The sequence below is a fragment of the Cnephaeus nilssonii genome, assembly GCF_951640355.1.
Source record: "Cnephaeus nilssonii genome assembly, chromosome: 4".
In the NCBI taxonomy this organism is placed as follows: Eukaryota; Metazoa; Chordata; class Mammalia; order Chiroptera; family Vespertilionidae; genus Cnephaeus; species Cnephaeus nilssonii.
This window is the reverse complement of record NC_137075.1, coordinates 89,689,784-89,710,245: the sequence shown is the minus strand read 5'-3', so window position 1 is coordinate 89,710,245 and position 20,462 is coordinate 89,689,784. Positions and strand designations below refer to the sequence as shown.

The 20,462-nt window shown below is 53.7% G+C and overlaps 1 protein-coding gene across 1 annotated transcript; it reads left to right on the top strand.

Annotated features, from left to right (window-relative positions):
- The first annotated feature begins 2,665 nt into the window (after positions 1–2,665).
- Positions 2,666–20,240, top strand: ISM2 (isthmin 2). Its single transcript, XM_079768706.1, has 6 exons — positions 2,666–2,809; positions 12,728–12,952; positions 14,634–14,967; positions 16,622–16,762; positions 17,021–17,104; positions 18,575–20,240. The coding sequence occupies exons 1-6, from the start codon at positions 2,675–2,677 to the stop codon at positions 19,090–19,092; spliced, it is 1,437 nt and encodes a 478-aa protein (XP_079624832.1). The 5' UTR covers positions 2,666–2,674; the 3' UTR covers positions 19,093–20,240.
- The last annotated feature ends 222 nt before the right edge of the window (positions 20,241–20,462 follow it).

Genomic DNA, 20,462 nt, shown 5'->3' with positions numbered 1-20,462 from the left:
ATCCTCACCCGACCCAATGGTGGCAAGAGATCTGTACTGTCATTAGGATAGTCCCTGAATTATATAACTTAACCCATCTAGGATCCTCACCAATCTCACCTCCTTTCTGTCCACTATATTAAAAGAAAAGAGGAAAGGAAAGAAAAAAAAAAAAAAAACCTGGAGAGAGAAAAAACCTGTGCCCTTAAGAGAGGTACACATGAATACATAAAACCATTATTATTTCTTTAATAAATATTTTTATTGATTTTTAGAGAGAGAGGAAGGGAGAGGGAGAGAGAAAGAGAAAGAGAAAAATCAATGTGAGAGTGGAACATGGATCGGCTGCCTCCTGCACACCCTCCACCCGGGATCAAGTCCGCAACCTGGGCATGTCCCTGACCAGGAATGGAACCAGCAACCTTTTGGTGCCTGGGCCGTGGCCCAACCAACTGAACCATATGGGCCAGGGCACCCATTATTTTCAAACTCCGAGTTTGGTGCAAAAGTTTGATGGAAAGACAAAATATATGGTTGGATTCAAAAACAGTTTTATCAAAAGAGAAAAAAAACAAAGTGGCCTCCCATTTAATCTAGTAAAAGCAATACCGTGTAGCAGGTGCTCAAATGCTAGGTGTCTTTTGGCTAACAGTGTTTACACATGTCACAGGCATCTGATTAGATTGCATCATATGAAATTGCAGTATTTGACCTTTTTAACTAACAAGTGGCAACTTTATATGGTTCATCCTAATACAACTTTTTTCACATACATTCTTAGTTCATTCTCACACCTGTGAAGTAGGTACCCTTCTCCCTCCACCTACCCCCCCCCCACACACACACACACACACGTTTACAGATGACAAAAGCACGGAGAGGTCAAAGAACTCGTCCAATAATATCAACTGCTTAGTAAATGGTAGAAGCCGGATTCAAACCTGTGGCCCACTCCAGACCCAGGATGTAATCTCGGTGATGCACTATTCAAAGCACTGCAGAGTGCTGGGCTGTGCTATTGGGGATAGAAGCCGTTTCTCAGAAATAAGCCGGTCCCCTAAGAGGTTCACTGTGGCTAAGCCCAGATCCCAGGTTTCAGCCCTGTGTCAGGCTTCCTGGCCGTCCTCCCCAGCACCTCCAGAGAGCTTCCCTCCCTACCTTGAAACAGGCAGACTGTGCTCCCTCCTGTCCTAACAACCTGTCCAAATGCTCCTACTAACCTGTCCAAACCCCATCCACCCTCGCTTGCCCTGTGTCACCGAGCTCACATCCCCTAACAGCCCCTCTCTGAGCCACTAAAATTGTCACCGCCCCTTCGAGTTCCTGATGTTTACCATAAAATTGAGGTGTTATTCCATGAGGATCCCTGCACTGGGGAGAGTGGCAGACCCACTGTCAGATCCGGAATAAAACGAGGTGACACCAGCAGCAGGGCAGGCTCTACTGGCCACTCCCTCAAATATGGTTAGCAGCTGTCTTTCTGGGGCTTTCACTTGTAGGGGCTAAAAAAATATTAATACTTCTCCTCCCACTCGCTAAGTTCTAGGTGGGCTAATAATCAAATGAACAGAGACAGATGAATAGGAGAAAATAAAAAAATTCAATAACATGTGTATGGGGAATTCACATAAGCATGAAATCCAGAGACAGTGAAGCAACACTGGGTATATAAGACATTTTGGACAATGGGGAAAAGGGGTGGGCGGGGGGGACAGGGGTCTTAGATTTCAGAAGGGAGACTAGGTGGTTTACAGGTAGTTGAGGAAGAGTGGGACACGTGTACCTAAGAAGCCGCTGGCTGTCCGAAGCCCTCTCTTTCCTATACCTAAATCAAATTACGCTAAGGCAGCATCCTAAGATCTCCTTCCTAAAACAGGTTTTTCTGTCTGAATCTCTTGGGCAGAAGACGGGGAGACATAAAGGTTCTGAGTCTTGCTTCTTAATAAACAGCTTAAAATCAAGATCCCAAAAGGCAGCTTCGGGGTAGCAAAACTTCGGTTCCCTTCAACCCTCCATCCGAGTCTCAGCGCACGCCTGGCTTTAAAGTGTTCTGAGGACAGACAGCCTGGGAAAACGGGGTGCAGGACGGCAGGTGTTTCTCTGGTCTCCACGCCCCGCAGGGGAGCTGGAAGTCTGGGGGTTACTTCCAGGCCTCCCTCCCCACGCAGACCTACCTGGAGTCATAAACATTTTGCCCATAATCGGAGGGGTCCCGCGTGGGGCCGCGGCGAATCCCTTAAGCAAGCGCTAGGCCCTGGCTATCCTCGCGCCCCAGGGTCGCCGTGGGAGTGGGAGCGCCGGAGGGGAGAGCGACCTCGCGGGAGTCCTCGCCCCGGGCTGGAGAGCGCCTGCCGGAGGGCTGCAAACTCCCCGTTACAAGAATTTGCTTGGGGCTGCGATGGCGACAGCGGCGGGGAGGGGGCCAGATCAAAGGAAGCGCGGAGGAGCCAGCCCTCCGGAGAGGGCGGGGGACCCCGGGGCGCTGACCCCGAGAGCCGTGAGCGCTCAGTGCCTGGGTCTCAGGCAGGAGAGGGCGGCGCGCCGCTCGCCCCCGCCCCGCGCGCCCCCGCGCCCCCGCGGCCAGGCTGAGCCGTCGCCCCCGGGCTCCCCGCCCCTGGAGGCCGGGAGCCTACAAACTCGCCGGAGCGCACCGAGTGGCGCGGAGGCACCGGAGGAGCGGCTTTGGAGAGCGACGATGCCTCGGCTCCGCAGCAGAGCAGGGCTGTTCCTCGGTGTGGTGCTGCTGGCAGCGCTGCTGGCGGCGGGATGGGGACTCCCCACGAAGAAGCCGAGGGGTTCCCGGCTCCAGAGCCAAGCGAGGCTGGCGGAGGTGAGTGGTGGGCGCAGGGCTACGCGCTCGGTCCCCCTCCCGGCACGTCCGCTCTGGCCGCTCGGGGAACGCGAACCGGACCGAGCAGCGGCCGCCCCGCGCGAAGGCTGGGCCGAGCCAGGGCCAGGTGCGCAGGGCCTCAGGAGCCCCCCTCCCCGGGCTGTGTGGCGCGCAAGCCTGGGGAGCAGCTTCCCTTCTGTGCCCAGTGAGGAGCGTAGACGCCCCGGAAAGGCCCGGCGTCCGCTCGTCGCCCGGCCCTGAGCGCCCATCTCCTGCGGCCGCGCTGGCCAGGTGCGCCCTCCGAGGGTGCGAGAGTGGGAGAGGAGTTGCTGAGGTTCAAACGGTCAAGGTGCAGCTTAAATCTGCAAAGGGTTTGGGCCCCTTTGGGCATGAATTGAGACAAGGTGAGGTAGTAAGTGGGGTCCTCCAACTTGCTGGGTGTTAGTAGTCCGCCAGGGACCTTTATATTATTATGAACTTGGAAAAGCAGAAGAGATCACCCAGATGTCAGGGAGCACTTTCTGGGTGGCCTGAGAGTGGGGCCCAGGGGTGGGTGTAGGACAGGGGTGAGACCTTAAAGAGCGATGTTAGTCGTGGGGAGAAACCATAGTCTGTTTGAAACCTGTGTCTGCTGTCACCCGGGATCAACAGTCCAGCTGTTCCTTCCTGGACTGGAGTGGACATTCATCCCCATAAAGACAAAACCTGCTGGACTCGTTCCAAGGTATGCAGGAGTGGGCCTGCGTGGGAGGGGGTCCTGGCCCCTCCTCTGCCCTGAGCTGCTCTTGGAGGAGGTCAGAGCAGTTCTTCCCATTTTCCGGATGAGGACACTGAGGGGCCCAGACAGATGTGCTGGAGATTGGAGAGTGCCCAGGCTGCTGAGACCCTCCGGAGGCAGTGGGACCAAAGGGTCCCCAGCCTGCACTTTAGGGGGATCTGTGTGGACCAGGGTCTGTCCATCTTTTTTCACTACTGCCCCCCCCCCCCAGGAGCCTTTTATTTTATTTATTTTTAAAATGTGTTTTTATTGATTTCAGAAAGGGAGAGAGGGAGGGAGAGAGGGGGAGGGAGGGAGGGAGGGAGGGAGGGAGGGAGGGAGGGAGGGAGGGAGGGAGGGAGGGAGGGAGATCATGAGAGAGAATCATTGATCAGGAATCAGACTGTGACCTCCTGGTTCATAGGTAGATGCTCAAACACTGAGTCACACTGGCCAGGCTAAGGAGCCTTTTAGGCATTTTTTTTTCTCCAAGTGCTCCCCCACCATGAAAAGTTTAATAACACAGATAAACTGTGTTATTGGAGTGGTACAAACCATTGTAACATCTAAGATTTTTTTTTTTTTTGGCCCCTGAGATCCAGTTTTCCCCCTGTTGAGATGCACTACTGTTGTTTGGTTATATGATGCTTTGTTGTGCATTGTAGGATGTTTAGCAGCATCCCAAGCCTATTAGATGCCTGTTGCATCCCCTCCCCGACAGAGCCAGACTTTGCTAAATGTTCCCTGAGGGACACCATCGGCTGAGAACCCACTGGTTAAGAACCACCGTGGTCCAGAGCAACTAACAGCCTCTGGCTAGTCCCACCTCCTAATTAGAGATGACAGTGGTCATAAATTAATTACATCGCAGTTTTTCTACTCATTTGGCTAAATACTCTCTATTTTAGTCTTACTGCTTTGTATTGTAATTATTTTTAGTAGTTTTGCCAGATCTTCCTCCAGCGGAGAGGATGAGTTATTTCAGAGCCAAAGTCATATCCCCAGCCCCAATAGGGCCTGGACGAGCCCTCAACATGTTAAAGCAAATTAGTGCCATGAAGGAAAAAACAGAGCTTGGAGCCCAGGGCCTGGGGTTCTGGTCCCAGGGGGTCATTAACTCCTGTGTGAGTCACCTTTGGGCAATTTCCTGACATTTAAAATGAAGGGGCAGGCCCTAGCTGGTTTGGCTCAGTGGATAGAGCGTCGGCCTGCAAACTGAAGGGTCCTGGGTTTGATTCCAGTCAAAGGCACATGTCCAGGTTTCCGGCTTGATCCCCAATAGAGGGCATGCAGGAGGCAGACGATCAATGATTCTCATAATTGATGTTTCTATCTCTCTCTCCCTCTCCCTTCCTCTTTGAAATCAATAATTTTTTTTTTTTTTTTTTTTAATGAGGGAGCTAAGTTGCCCTTCGCTGCATGGGTCAGTGGGTAGAGTGTTCTACCCCTTCCCCCACCCCCAACGCCCCAAAGATCCAGGGTTTGGTTCCCGCTCAAGGGCACATACCTGAATTGCGGGTTCCCCGCCCTGGTCAGGCACATGCAGGAGGCAACTAATCGATGTGTCTCTCTCACATCCATGTTTCTCTCTCTCTCTTTCCCTCCCTTTCCATCTCTCCCTCCATCCCTTACATTCACTCTAAAAATCAATGGGAAAAATATCCCCAGGTGAGGATTAATAACAACAACAAAAATGAGGGGCTAAGTCATCTCCTACACATCAAAGGTGTTAGTTAAGGAATTGCTGAGAGGATGCAGACTGCTATTGTAAGGGCCTTGGGTGATAGGTCAGAAATGACCAACTCAAAGACCTTTCTGAAGAAATGGAAGAACATAAACCCATCAGATCTAACGGTGTAGGATGACTCGGGGAGTGAGCATTCCCTGGGCCCTGCAGAGTTGGTACAAAGGCTTTAGCGATGTTATTCCATTGTCACACCATTCTGCCTTGGGCATTATTCCCCTTTCCCAGATGAGAAAATCGAGGTGCAGAGATGTTCAACCCAGCTGGGACTGGGAGCCAGGTCTGTCATTTCAAGAGCTACACTGAAGACCTTTTGGCTTATCTGTGCATGCCATGCCCCAGCCCACTCGTTCAGTTTGAAATCATTAGCATCGTGAGCAAAATGTGCCACCCCCTCTCTGGGCAGGCCTGGTGCTGAGACCCAGTTTACTCCTCCAGTCCCATGGGATGGCATGCTTGGTGTGAAAACACAGTGCACATACATGGGTGGCACCGTCGATGCCAGGGGCTGGGGCCGGGCAGTTTGCTACAAGGATGCTGGACAGGCAAAGAAGAGCACAGCTCTGCGCATTGGGTGTCTTCTGTTCTGGTGAAGGTCAGAATAGCACCCAACAGCCACTGTGCCTAGCATTTTGCGTTTCTTGTCTTGCTATCCTCATTTTAGGATCGAGGAAACTGACAGTGGATCCAATAACTAACCTACAGTCACACAGCTGGTAAGTGGTAAGCCAGGATGCAGACCCAGCTTTGCTTAATTCTGCAGCCCTGGGCTGTAGTCTGGCGCGCACCACCTCCCAGGCAGGCAAGGACAAACCTTGGGGTAGCGGGGAAGGGTGTTGGGGACTTTGGGCATAGCTTGGGCCATGCTATTAGTATGTGATAGAGCGGCGGTCGCCAACCGGTGATCCGTGGACCACTAGTGGTCCGTGAGGTCCGAAAGGTTGGCGGCCGCTGTGAGAGAGGGTGATGAAGATTAGAATGGGCAAGAGAAGAACTGAGAGGTCCTCTCTTCCAGGCTGCAAGGACTGTCCTGCCTGAGGGGGTCCCCTGTGGGGCAGAGCCGGGGAGATTCCTGCAGCAGCAGCAGAATGAGTCGCCACTTTGTGCTCTGGCCAGTGTGGCTCCGAGGGTTGGGCGTCATTCCGTGCACTAAAAGGTTGCTGGTTCCATTTCTGGTCCCAGCACATGCCCAGGTTGTAGGCTCAATCCCCAGTAGGGGGCGCGCAGGAGGCAGCCAACCCGATAAATGTTTCTCCCTCTCCCTCTCTCTCTCTTTTTAAAAAAATATATTTTATTGATTTTTTACAGAGAGGAAGGGAGAGGGATAGAGAGTTAGTAACATCAATGAGAGAGAAACATCGATCAGCTGCCTCCTGCACACCCCCTACTGGGGATGTGCCCGCAACCAAGGTACATGCCCTTGACCGGAATAGAACCTGGGACCCTTCAGTCTGCATGCCGACGCTCTATCCACTGAGCCAACCGGTCAGGGCCTCTCTCTTTAAGCTATAAAAAAATGAAGAGCTAAGCTCAGAGGAAGGAGCCTCCAAGCCTGGGGCCGTCATGCACGGGATAGGCGTGTTTATTAGCACCTCAGTCCTGGTCCATTGTCCAGCCAGTTGCCTGGCGCAGGGGCTGGATTGCAGGAGGGGCTTTGTGGGGTGAAAGGTCTCACCCGCCAGGTGGGTGACTCTGAGAAGCAGGTATTTTCCTGCAGCTTGGCCTCTGACACTCAGAGGGGAACCGGGTCTCCGTGATGCCGAGCCTGTGGCCTTGCCTCATTCTTCCTCTAGACCAGGCGTCCTCAAACTACGGCCCGCGGGCCACATGCGGATGTTTCTGCCGTTTTGTTTTTTTACTTCAAAATAAGATATGTGTAGTGTGCATAGGAATTTGTTCATAGTTTTTTTTAAAACTATAGTCCGGCCCTCCAACGGTCTGAGGGACAGTGAACTGGCCCCCTGTTTAAAAAGTTTGAGGACCCCTGCTCCAGACCATTCTTCTTGCTCTTAGAGTTCGGGACCCCTGGAAAGCTGGTTGTGGGAGAGAGGGAAGGACAGGAACGGGCAGGCCCCTAGAGGCTTGGCTGCTCGTGGTCCCAGGCAAGTCCCCAACCTCACTGACTCTCAGTCTCCTAACCTCCTCCTCCCTTTGGCTCCTCACTGGCTTGTTAGGAAGATCAAAGGGAAATGGATGTGAAAAGCAGAACATCCTGTTCTAGTGTTTGGTTCATCACCACACTCGGCCCCCAGAGTGGCAGGCAGTGAGCCAGAGGTGCAGCCCCTGCCTGGAGATGGCAGAGCATGAGTCCAGCCAGACCACCTGCCTCAAATCCTGCTCTGCCAGCCCCCTCTGACCCCAACCACGTAACTGTAACTTCACCTCCGATCCTTGACTGCCTCGTCTCTTAAGGGGGGAGGATGCTAGTGCCTGCCCCAGGAGGGTTGGAGTCGATACATACAGGGAGCCCGGCCCGACCTGCTGCGTAGTCTGTGGGGCTCATTGCGGAATGAGAGTGTGGGCCTCCGAGCATTTCTCAATGGCAGCAGCAGAGCGTAAACCAGGGGCTGGGCCTTGGGCAGGTACATGGGTCACACAAGCCCTGGTGCTGGGAGGGTGCCTCTTATTACAGGGAGGAGCCAGGGTGGGCTGGGCGAGGCTGGTGTGGACCAGCGAGGAGAGTGAAGTCCAGCCCCCTCCCTCTGCCCGGGGTCCTCTAGCTTGGCCCAAGAGACAATTACTGTTGAATGCTGGGTGACTGTGCGCAGCCTGGCTCTGTGCGGATGGGCTCGGGCCTCAGCAGCTGGGGCTGCGGGGAGGGGAGGTGCTGGCCTGCACCTGGCAACTGGATTTCATTATCCGAACAAGTTCCCGACCCCGAGGCAGAGAGGAGCAAGGAGAATGGGGGAACTGGGAGGGGCTGAAACAGGTTAGCAGGCAGGCCGTGCAATGCAGGAAGGCTTTGTGGGGATGAGGGCTCTTGTGTTAACTGGGAACACATGGGTCAGGGCTGCTGGCCAAGCCTGGGAGGGCACATGTAGGGGTGTGTGTGTGTGTGTGTGTGTGTGTGTGTGTGTGAGAGAGAGAGAGAGAGAGAGAGAGAGAGAGAGAGAGAGAGAATGGAGATATATCTCGGTACAGGCATGTCCCCCTTTTCTTAAGTTCATATTACGCCTCTTCACTTTTACAGAACTCACATCAGTACCTGCTTTTGCTAACTGAAAAAAATCTGAGAGGATTTTTGCTTTTATGAAAAAAGGGGGAACATATAGCAGCAATAAAAATATGGTAGGAAATATATTTTTTTTAAAGGTGGAGGGGAGGAAGCAAAAATAGCATTGCAGTTTTGTTTTGCCGCAAGCCGATACAGGGGCGGTGCGCTCCCAAGCAGCGAGAGAGCCGCTGCTTTTATCATGTTAGCGTTAGTTTCGGTTTGGGGGGTCTGGGAAGGCTGAAGACTTTTTCCATGTAAACGAATGGTCATTGCTTCTTCACCTTATACCAGTGGTCGGCAAACTCATTAGTCAACAGAGCCAAATATCAACAATACGACGACTGAAATTTCTTTTGAGAGCCAAATTTTTTAAACTTAAACTATATAGGTAGGTACATTGTTATTAACTTAATTAGGGTACTCCTAAGCTGGCCTTTGCTAAAAACTCAAGGGGCCAGAGAGCCGCATGTGGCTCGAGAGCCTCAGTTTGCCGACCACTGCATACCATTTCTCCTGGTGAAAGGTTTTGTAGGAAAGCCCTACTTTCAGATAGTGGGGAGAACCGGTGTAAATTCTCTATCTCAGGACTCTCTGGGTAATGACTCCAGCTCCCCCCCGCCCCCCGCCCGCCAAAGAATGGAGTTACATATTTGAGCCTGTGTGAAACTCCACGTGCAAGCTTAACAGGTGGGGGCAGTGTCCTGGGGGCACGACAGGTGTTCTTACACAGGCAGGCGGAGCCTCAGAATTAATTCACTTCAGAACGTTGGGGAATATACCTGCCCAGGTCCTCCATCAGCGGTGGCAGGTGGAGGGTCTTCAGACCAATCCAGATGTGCAGAGCTAACACAGTGCCTGGGGAAAGAGGCACCTCCTCTCTCTCCCCTCTGAGAACATCCGTCATCACCTCTCGGTAACATTCACCAGTTAACTGCCACGATACTTGGAATTTAATTGAAAAAGGTCCGCCGCCTGCGTCTATAGACCCTTATGGTGTGCAAATGGTTCATTGCATGCTTGCCACATATGAGGCACCTCATGAGACAGGGACGGCTTTTCCTAATTTACACAGGGAGAAACTTGGGCAGGTGAAGTAAGCTGCCCCAGGCCACACAGCCTGTTACCACCGAGTTCAGCTGCCAGACAAGGTGATGATAGTGGGTGTGCTTTGTAAATGCAGACGTGGTTGCACCGATGCATGGAGTTGAGATCAGGCAGAGCTGAGTTTGAACCCAAGCTCTGCTATTGTAACCTTAGAGACTTTACGTAAATCCCTTACCCTCTCTGGGCCTCCAGAGCCTCATCGTTCACGTAGTCCCACTCATTCCTCAGGACGCTGGCATTCATTTAATCCCTCAGCAGTGATTTATTGAGCTCCTACAAGACACCAGCCACCGTGCTAGGCACAGGATACAGCGTGAACAAAGCAGACAGAAACTCCCACTTTCACGGAGCTTACACTCTATTTGGAGTGGGTGACAGAAGGCACGTAAAAGGCCTGGCCTGTATGGAAGATGTGGTTAGACAGGGGTCACAGGTCATGGCTCTGCGGCTCAGCCCATATGCCCTCAGGCCTCCCAGGTGCCAGTGTCCAGCTGCCTGAGGGTGTTCACCTGCACTAGGGACTGCTCTGAGCTGTAACACGACAAGCCCGACGTACCTGCCTGGAGAGCAAGCTCTCTCCCCCACCCCAGCAGCCCTTCGCCAATGACTGGCGGAGTGGGTAGGTAGACAGCCCAGCTCCCCTCCTCTGGGGATAACTGAAGTGTCCAGGGGGATTGAGCTCCAGTTGCCCACTGTGGTCACCAGCCAGATGGAGAATTCTTAAAAAAAAATTTTTTTTTTTATTGATTTCAACAGAGGGAAGAGGGAGAAAGAAAACATCAGTGAGGAGAGAGCATCATTGATTGGCTGCCTCCTGCACGCCCCCAACTGGGGATCGAGCCTACAACCCAGGCATATGCCCTGACCGGGAATCGAACTGTGACCTCCTGGTTCATAGGTTGATGCTCAACCACTGAGCCACACTGGCCGGGCATGATGGAACGTTCTTTATTAGCTGCCTCCCTTCCCTGATTTGCTCTCTCCTCCGCCCTCCCACTCCCACCAGTGTCTCCTGGGAGCAGATCACCTGCCACTTGCCCTGGAATCCTTGTGTCTGGTTCAGCTTCTGAAGGAACCTAAACTAAGACCGGATGTCGTCCCCCCACCACTCCCTGGTCCACACCCCAGAACCCCCGGGGGCTGGTGCACCGAGCAGGAGGCTCCACAAAAAGGGTGGCTGGGATGTGCAGCCAGGGCTTTCTATGGCTTTTCTTCATCACCTGGTCCAGCCGGGCACCAGGGAGAGCGGGAACTGAACATCCTCAGCACCTGCTGGATTCCAGCTCTCGCCCATCACCTTTCCCATTTTATAGAGAAGGACACTCACAGAGGTGATGTGCCCCGCCAGGGTCCCACAGGCCAGATGCCAGCCACCGTCAGGATTCAGACCCAGGCAGCCTGACCCTAGAGCAAGAGAGACTCCAGGGCCAGGCTGAGATGGGGTCACAGCTGCCCTGGGACCAAGTGATTTGGGCAGGAGCCTTGGAGCCAGGCATCTGCGTACCACAGAAGGGGAAGTCAAAGGGGAGAGACGTTTCCAACCCAAGAAAAGAGAGTGAGAAACAAGCCTGAGTAAGCCCCTGGTCTGTGAAGCGGACGCTCAGTGCTCCCGCCTATAGGGTTAGAGCGTAATGGTTCAAATGCTGCCTCTACCACTAGATGTCTGTGTGCCCTCAGGCAAGTTACTTGCCCTCTCTGTGCTTTAGTCTCCATTGTCCAAACGGGAATGGCAGGAGCACCTACCCCTGAGGGGTGCCAGAAGGATGAAATGAACGATTAAGTGTTTAGAATAGTGGTTGGCACACAGGAGATGCTGTGGAAGTGTTGGATAAATAAAATTCTGACTCCAAGAGACTCTGGTAGGAATTATCCTAACTTTACAGAGCAAATCGAATGAGCTAGTGAGAGGCAGAGCTTGGATTTAAACCCAAGCTGGTCTGACTCTCCAGAACCCATGTTTCTCAGCCTTACCACACTGCCCCAGGTAAGATGGGAGGCGGGCTCCAGGCTGTGGCAGGGTTCAGAGTAGGCTCACGGCGCCTGAGGCTTACAAGGGTAGCTCTGAACAGTGCTCTTTCTGCTCGGCATGAAGACCTGGGCAATGGCTGCAGCCTGGAGGTAGGTGGACGGCCCAGTGTCCCACTGTCTGAGCAGATGGGCCCTGGAGCAGGCGTCAGAGACAACTAGGATCTACCTTTCACCTACCACCTGTGCTGCAGCAAGGATGGTGCGGTGTGGCCCCCGGGGGCACAGGCTGGTGGAGGGAATTAGCTGGCAGCCAGCCAGCCATAGGAGCAGCCTGGAATAGGAAAAGGGACCAGACCCAGGTGGGCAGGCAGAGACAGGCAGCTGTGGTCAGAGATGCTAGGGAATCCAGCCCCCACATGGGCCGCTCGGGAAGGCCAGGCAGTGGGGAGCTCTGAGGGAAGGGCTCAGGCCTGCTGCCACCCAGAGGCCTCCCTGGGGCTTCCTTCTCTGACTTGTGCGGCGGGGGCTGCTCTCCGATGACCACAGCCTGGGGGATTCTCAGGCAGGGGGCCTGCACACTGCACTTTGGAACCACTGCCTTCCCTCTCTGGGCCTCAGTTTCTTCCTCTGTAAAATGAGGAGGATGGACTTTTCTTCCACGTGCAGAAACCTGATTTCAACCCTCCCCTCCTGCCTCACATTGGCTCTTTGTCCAAGTGCTTTGTGGAAACAGCCCCACTTACCCTCTGAGGCCTTAAAGCTCTCATGTTTGGCTATACCAGTGGTCGGCAAACCGCGGCTTGCGAGCCACATGCAGCTCTTTGGCCCTTTAAGTGTGGCTCTTCCACAAAATACCACGGCCTGGGTAAGTCTATTTTGAAGAAGTGGCGTTAGAAGAAGTTTAAGTTTAAAAATTTGGCTCTCAAAAGAAATTTCAATCGTTGTACTGTTGCTATTTGGCTCTGTTGACTAATGAGTTTGCCAACCACTGGGCTATATAGTCACAGCGAGTCTGTGATCTGGTCACACCCCAGGGCTCCTGAATTCCCCGTCCCCCCCTAGTCTTTTTTGGGTCCACATGGGGCGATCCCTGATCTCAGTCACCTCTCCCACCCCCGCTCTCCCCCTCAGGTTTCAGCCTCCCCAGATCCCAGCTCTCCTAGGGAAGAGGAGGAGACCCCACTCCAGGCAGGGCCACAAGGACGCAGGCACTGGGCCGTCACTGAGCCAGCAGCTCTGACCCCAGAAGACACAGCCCCTCCTGGGACCCAGGAGGACACCCCCTTGCTGCTGGAGCTGCAGACGCTGCCAGGATTGGCCAACACGGACTTGAGTACCCCAAACCCCGACATCCAGGTGAGAGCTGCAGGAGGGCCATGGGCCAGTGGGCACCAGGAGAGGAGCTGGGCTCAGGGGCTCAGCTCTGAGGTCGGGCGTCCTGTCCTGCCTTCCGTGGAGGTGCGGGTGCTGTGTGGGGTTGGGGCTGTCCCCATGGCGTTGTGGGGAAGCTCTGCTTCTCTGCTTTTAAGCTGCAGACCATGGGACTCCTAGTCCATAGCAAGGGACAAACAGCGCCAACCTGGCTGCGCTGTCATGGAGACCACATGAGCGGAGAATGCTTCTTGAGCTGCAGGGGACTCTGGAAACTCGGGGGTGGCCTTGTGGAAAAGCCTGAAGGTCTGATCCCCACCCAGGCCCAACCCCTTATGAAGTCCCCTGAGGGGTTGAGTACGGTGGGTGGGGGACCGACATACCCCACTGCCAGTCCTGAATCCCTAATGGTAATAATTCTGCATTTTTGTGCAGCATCTACAGTTAGAAAACACTTTCACTGGAAGAGAAAAGTGTAGAGCAGAATGTTGTATCGCAAATCAGCGAGCTGGACAAGATGCCTTAATGAGCCAATTAGTTAGGAGTCATCTTTATTGCGTGCAGGTTCAGAGCAGATTACCTCTGTCAAATTCTGAACACCCAAAGGAGGAAGCATTCTCTTTTTATATCTTTTCAGGTCCTTGTGTAAGTTATTTTACAGACTGTTTGTAACCTTGAGTATATATCATATCTAACAAACACCTGTCATATCTATACAGACAACTTGTAACCTTTAGTACATATCCTATCTATACAGACATCTGTAACCTTGGGTACATATCTATACAGACACCTGGCATCAGTATCAGCATATCAGTCCCTAGCTTGCAAGGTCAGACAATTAAGTTTATATTTTCTATTATTCAGACTAAAACAGTTATTTTACAGAATAAGAGACTATCTAAAAATAACAGAGTTGACCTACAGAATAAGAGACTGCCTAAGAATAACAGAGTAGTTCAAACAGCAGTTTTCCAAAGGAGGGATTACTATGCTTCATTAACTATAAAATTGTTTAAAAGTATATGTGTGTACGCATGTGTATATATATGTAAAACCAGAACGTTAATCACCAAAATGTTCTCCGTCGGTGACGGAATATGGGCAACGTTCACTGCTTCTTTAGATTTTGCTGTTTTCCCCCCAAAATTTTGTTCAGTGACCTCAGATTAATTTAAAATAACCCAAAATGATGTTTTTAAGGTTCACTTTTACATAAATGATTTCATGTTTCGTTTCCCCCCTCCACAATGTGGTGAAACAGAGCCCCTGCTCGCCCCCCAGGGGCTGCTCTGGGGATGTGCTGTCTCTGCTCTCATTTTCTGGTTCTACAGGGAAGAAATGGAGGCTGTGCAGCCTGCAAGCCGGCGAGGCCCGAATTCAAAGCCAGCTTCTCTGACATTAGTGGGTCTCTGCCCTGGCACATGCTAGAGCCCCCGTGCTTGGCCCCACCTAAGACCAGTTACACTCATGTCTGAGGTAGTGTTGGGGAGTCTAGAACCTTCAGGGGATTCTGACGCACAGCCAGCTCGTTAGCTGTGACCCCATGTGCCTGGGGAGGCCAAGAAGGTTGGGCCTCTTCCTCCTGCTCTTGTCATATTCCCTCTCCTTGGTGTCCAGCTCTGAGCCTCCCTCACTGACCGGCCTGGAGTCTGTCTCCCTGCAGGTGACCATCGAGGTGGGGGAGGACCCCCAGGCCAAGGTGGAGAAGGACGTGCTGGCCAAGCCAAGCAATGTCTGGCCCTTCGGCTGGCTGTCTGCTGCCATGGAGACCTCCAGGGCCCTCCTCCGGGACTACTTGAGGGGTGAGGAGTCGGGGTCCAGTCTCAAGGACAGAGCCCCAAGAGAAGAGGAGGAAGCAGAGGAGGAGGAAGCAGAGGAGGAGGAGGAGGACTACCTTATAGACTATGAGTACAGTGAGAGCGAGGACCAGGAGGACAATGATGAGGAAGATGACGACAAGGAGCAAGGCTGGCTGTACCCCTTCAGGGACTTCTATGGTGAGCACCTCCATCTTGGCATCCCTGGTTGCTGCCCTTCAGGTCCAGAGTGGAAATGGGGGTAGAGAGAGGGCTGAGAGCTTCCTGGGCAGGGGCAGCTGGGGGACTAGGAGCTTAGGCCTATACAAACACCATCATCTGCTAAATGGTAACATCACCCATAGCTTGCCAAGTTTTTGCCCAAAAAAACACTTGACCCTCACAAGAGCTCTGAGATCCCCTAAGCAAAACAGACATATTAATATTATGTATATATATATTCATATCTATCAGTTTCCAACAAATTGCAAAATATTATAAATCCCACCACTCGCAACTGACCTCATTTTCAGACTATGTGGGTTTGAACCCCGACTCTGCCTCTTACCAGCTGAGTGACATGAGGCAAGTTACTAAACCTCTCTGTGCCTCAGTTCTTTCTTCTATAAAATGGAGAATAGCACAACTACATAGGATTGGGTATCGAGGGTATTAAGTCAGTTAATATATTTAAAGTGCCTGCATATAGTAAACACAGTATCTGCTATTTTGATTAGAAAACAATATGATATAGTCTCTTCTGAAAATCACCTAGAGCCTGCCAACCCTCCAGGCAGCCATTTTTATTTTTGCACATTGTAGTTCAGGATTTCCTGGGTGCAGACCATCTCGCACATATTTGCAGCCACTCTCCCTAGAGCCTAGTTGTTTCTCCATTGGATGGAGGTACCTATGATGAAGACTAAGTTATAATAGCCTGTTCCCAGTTTTACCAAAATAATATACACTAACAGGCAGAATTTTCATGACTTTCAGCTTTTCTTCCATTTATTATCCTTAAACCCTTGGTGCCAGCCTGCTCAGGCCTGCCAGGAAGTGAGGAGAGCACTGCTGTGTCATTACTTTGGGAGGTTTCCCCAGAGAGCCCTGCGCCCTGCACAGCCAGAGGGCTGTGGGTGCTCAAGGGTGTCTCAAGTCTCTCAGCAGGACCAGGCCCCTAACATGGGCAGCAGGGACATTCATATATATAGCATATATATATATATATATATATATATATATATATATATATATGTTTTATTTCAGAGAGGAAGGGAGAGAGAGAGAGAGAGAGATAGAAACATCAATAATGAGAGAGAATCATTGATCAGCTGCCTCCTGCACACCCCCTATTTGGGATCAAGCCCGCAATCCAGGCATGTGCCCTTGACTGTAATCAAACCTTGGACCCTTCAGTCTGCAGGCCAATGCTCTATCCACTGAGCCAAACCAGCTAGGGCAGGGACATTCTTTAATACCCCCAGGAGAGTATTGTCATCCTGGGTTTTGATTGACATAAAAACTACAGCTCAGAGATAGAGGGGGACTTGCTCAGGTCACCCTGACAATGGCCAGATGGCCTCCAGCCCAGATACCGTTTCCTCTTTGTTGCTGTGTTGGCATAGAGTATGTGCTGGGCGTTGTGCTGTCTCTGTAGGGCCACCTCCTGCATTTGCACAGGTGTTCACTGCACAAGGGGTCTGAGAGGGGCTGAAATCTAGCCCCTGCTCCGTGCACTAGGCTTGGGGCCCTGCCGGGGGTTGCATCCTCCTGAGAAATTCAGCAAAAGGCGAATATTCTCCAGTGCAGCCTGTGGGCTGTGCTCACTCACCCCCGGCTCCTTGCCTTGACACAGATGACGAGCCTCCAGAGGAGTGGGGCCCCTGGTCTCCTTGCAGTGGGAGCTGCGGCAACAGCACCCAGCAGAGGACCCGGTCCTGTGGCTTCGCCTGCACTGTCACCCAGACCAAGGACTGCGACCTGCCCCACTGTCCTGGTGAGAGGAGCCACAGCTCCTGCACAGGGAGTGGCTGACACACTGCGCTTGGTCCCCTGGGAATGTGGGCATGTGAGCCTTGTACCAGGGTGGTCTTGGGAGAGGGGATGCGGGAGCTCACAAACATGGTGGTCCTGCCTCATCCAGGCCTGTCCCGGATGCTGTGGGCACCAAGAGCCTAGTGAGGGCTGGGCTTCCCCATCCGGAGCACAGAGGTGCCTTGTGACGCCACCAGCCTGACCTCCTCTCTTCCCAAAGGCGCCAAGGACAAGGACCCCTTGGACTTACCCAGTGAGGAGTGGCCACTCCTGGCCCCCAATGCTACGGATATTCTGGACCCAGGTCAGTGGAGGGCTAGGCCCTGCCCCTGGGGCGTGAGGGAAAACCTCTCTCTCTCTCTCTCTCTCTCTCTCTCTCTCTCTCTCTCTCTCTCAGCATTTCATGGGCAGGAATCTCACTTCCATCCATTGAGGCAGAGAGTACATCTTCCAACAGGAAGGTTAGCCTCCCCAGCAAGGACGCCCTAGCGTGTCTGACCCCCCTGGACAGGCCCATTGGCCTCCCCAGCTTTATATTCCTGCTGGGAAGGTCTGCATGGGAGCTGAAGAGCTTGGAGACCATCCCGTGGGGCATATTCTCCCTGGCAGCAGGATGGGACGGGGACATTCTGGCTACTCCCGAGTCACCCTTGAAGACTCCTGGGCGGGCTTTGTCTGGGAAAGGGGGGTGCTGCCAGAAGTGGACCGGGGTCCAGAACTCTGGGACTCCTCCCTCCAGCAGCTCGGAGTAGGCCATGCCTTCACCAGCATGCCCAGCGTCTGGGTCCCTCGGTCTCTCCTGCCCCCTGCAAGGAGCCAGGAGGCTGTGGACACCACCTCCCCCCCACCTCTTCCCGCCTGTGCAGAGGCGGCCCCTGCTCAGTGCCACAGCAGCTCATGGTTTCAAGGGTCGGAAGCCACATTTCCCAAGGTAGAGAGATGGGGGAGGGCAGCCACTGGGGGCCCAGAGTGGCAGAGTGACTCACCCCAGGTCATATGGCCTGAGAAAGGCAGAGATAAAAACAAGAATGGGCCAGTGCATAAAATCAGGGTGGGGCAAACGTAGGTTTCCAGTTGTGAGTACCCAAAACGGTTTATTTTTGTAGTTATTTATTAATTACTGTATTATTTTCCATACGAACAAGTGCAAACCTACTTGTGCCCCACCCTGTATTGAAACATTTTCTTACCCATTGGTTTAACGCCGTGGTCGGCAAACTGCGGCTCGCGAGCCACATGCTGCTCTTTGGCCCCTTGAGTGTGGCTCTTCCACAAAATACCACGGCCCGGGCGAGTCTATTTTGAAGAAGTGGCGTTAGAAGAAGTTTAAGTTTAAAAAATTTGGCTCTCAAAAGAAATTTCAATCATTGTACTGTTGATATTTGGCTCTGTTGATTGAGTTTGCCGACCACTGGTTTAACCATTCTCTCTGCTCTCACCACCCAGCTCCTTCCCAGGACCTTTCCTACCACCCAGCGTTTAAAGGAACAGCACCTTAGCAGAGCAGAGGCCATCTGGGCCCCTCCTCCAGCCCCGGGGCCTGCATCTGTTTTAAACCAGGGCCTCTTGCTTCAGGTTGCCTGGTGCTGTGTGGGAGCCCCTGTCTGTCAGCAGTGGAGGCCAGGTCGGGGTGCTCCCAGTTCTGGCCCCTAAGGCCTTACTTACCTGGCCACATTTTTGCACCAGCTGGGGCTCTGGCCTCCTCTCCACCCATTGGCTCCACCCCCACACCAAGGAGCTGACCCAACTTCCCCCACTTCCCTGCCCTCTGCAGGTGTGGACCACTGTGAGAAGTGGCTGAACTGCAAGAGCGACTTCCTGGACAAGTACCTGAGCCAGGTGCTGCAGGACCTGCCCAGTTGCCCATGCACATACCCACGGGAGGCTGCGCACAAGATCATGAGCTTGCAGGACAAGCATACCGGCCGCAGCGTCCAGTGGAGGGACGCCAGTGGCCCGGGAGAGCGCCTGGACATCTACAAGCCCACGGCAAGCTACTGCCTGCGCTCCCTGCTGTCCCAGGACAGCAAAACGCTGGCCGCCCAGCACTGCTGCTACGACTCCAGCTACCGGCTGCTGACCCGGGGCAAGGGCGCTGGCGCACCTCACCTCATCAGCAGGGAAGTCTCCCCTGAACTGCACTTCAGGTTGGACAAGATGCCCTGGATCATGTGTAAGGGGGACTGGAGCCGCTACCACTCTGTGCGGCCCCCCAACAATGGCTGGGCCTGCCCCGCCAACCCTCCTGAGCCCGAGTATCTGGCCCAGCTGCAGGAGGCCAAGGAGTACTAAGGAGAGGGCTGCTGTGCTGAGCGCTTCCCTGGCAGGCCCCTGCCCCTGCCCCTGCCCCTGCCCAGGCTGGGGGAGTGCAAGGGCTTAGCCTGTGAGGCCTGTGAACCCCAGGCTGGTCAGCACCCGAGTGTTGGGTGGGGTTGGGGAGATGGTTGAAGGGTGTACAGGCTCAGTCAGGGTGAGGGGAGGAGCTCAGCCCCAAGGTCCCTGGGGGTGCAGCGGAAAGCTAAGAGGTGCTGTCCCACCCTGGCCGCTCGTTTCCCTCCCCCTCCCTGGGAGCTGGGCTCTCCTGCCCTGGTTCTGCACACAGGTGCGCGCCAGGCTCTCCACTCTCCACAGCCTGGTCCCCAGGACCTGCGGTGAAGCACTCAGACCCCCCAGCCCCGAGGGCCAGTCCTTTCATCTCAGCCCCCACAGCTGCCCTTGGTCAGCCCTGGGTGACCAACCCTCATTACCTCTGAGTGGCTGCACGTGGCCCTCTGGCCTGCTGGGAGCCACTGAGCAAAAGGGTTTTATCCTCAGCTCCGAGCTGCCTTTCGGTGGACGCCACTTCAGTCCGGGGCCGAAGCTCTCAGTGGACAGACAGGCTGAGGCGGCCAAGCCAGGGCAGGCTCCAGGCAGGGACAGGATCACCAGGTCAGGTCCCCTTGGTCCAGCCCACTTGTGTTCTGTCCGGGTGGTGGGAGATGGCACTGCCCCACGTGGGGGAGTGGCAGCTTGTCACAGCAGCCAGGCTTGGGGTGGACTCCGAAGCAGCTCAGGAGGTGCGGCATGCTCCTGGTGCCCTGGTAAACCAGTTCTCCGGGCAGAGAGTCGGGGAATCCTTGAATGTAGCATTTGGGCAATTTCTGTGGTGTAAATACTCTCACCATGGCCCATTCCAGGCTCCCATGGAGACATCATTGAATGCACTGAGCTCAGAGTTGGGGAGACAAGCACAGTCTGCTCTCCCCATACACCTTGTGCCTCTTCCTACCTCCCCTCACCCCCAGCCACACTGCCATGCCTTCCATGGGGCTGAAATGCTGAAATCCCAGCCGTCCCTGCTCACAAAAGCCTCCGCAGGGTAGGGGATTTCACTGCTAGCCCCTAGACAGCGGCCTTGAAGCTCTCTGGGATCCTCAGCAATAAAGCACTTTACTTTCCAATTCTGTCTGTCTGATGAGTTTGTGGCCCAGCAGAGTAGCGTGGGTTGGAAGCCTTTGCTTACAGTCCACGCTGGATCCCAGCTCCCACGGGTTTCGTGTTTCGTTTGTGACTGTCTTACCCAGCTGGGCAGGCGGAGCTCCTGGGTGCAGGGATTTGACCAAACTCACACTTGCAAAGGGCTGCCTGGGAGGCACGTTCACTCTTAAGTTTTTTGGTCAAAG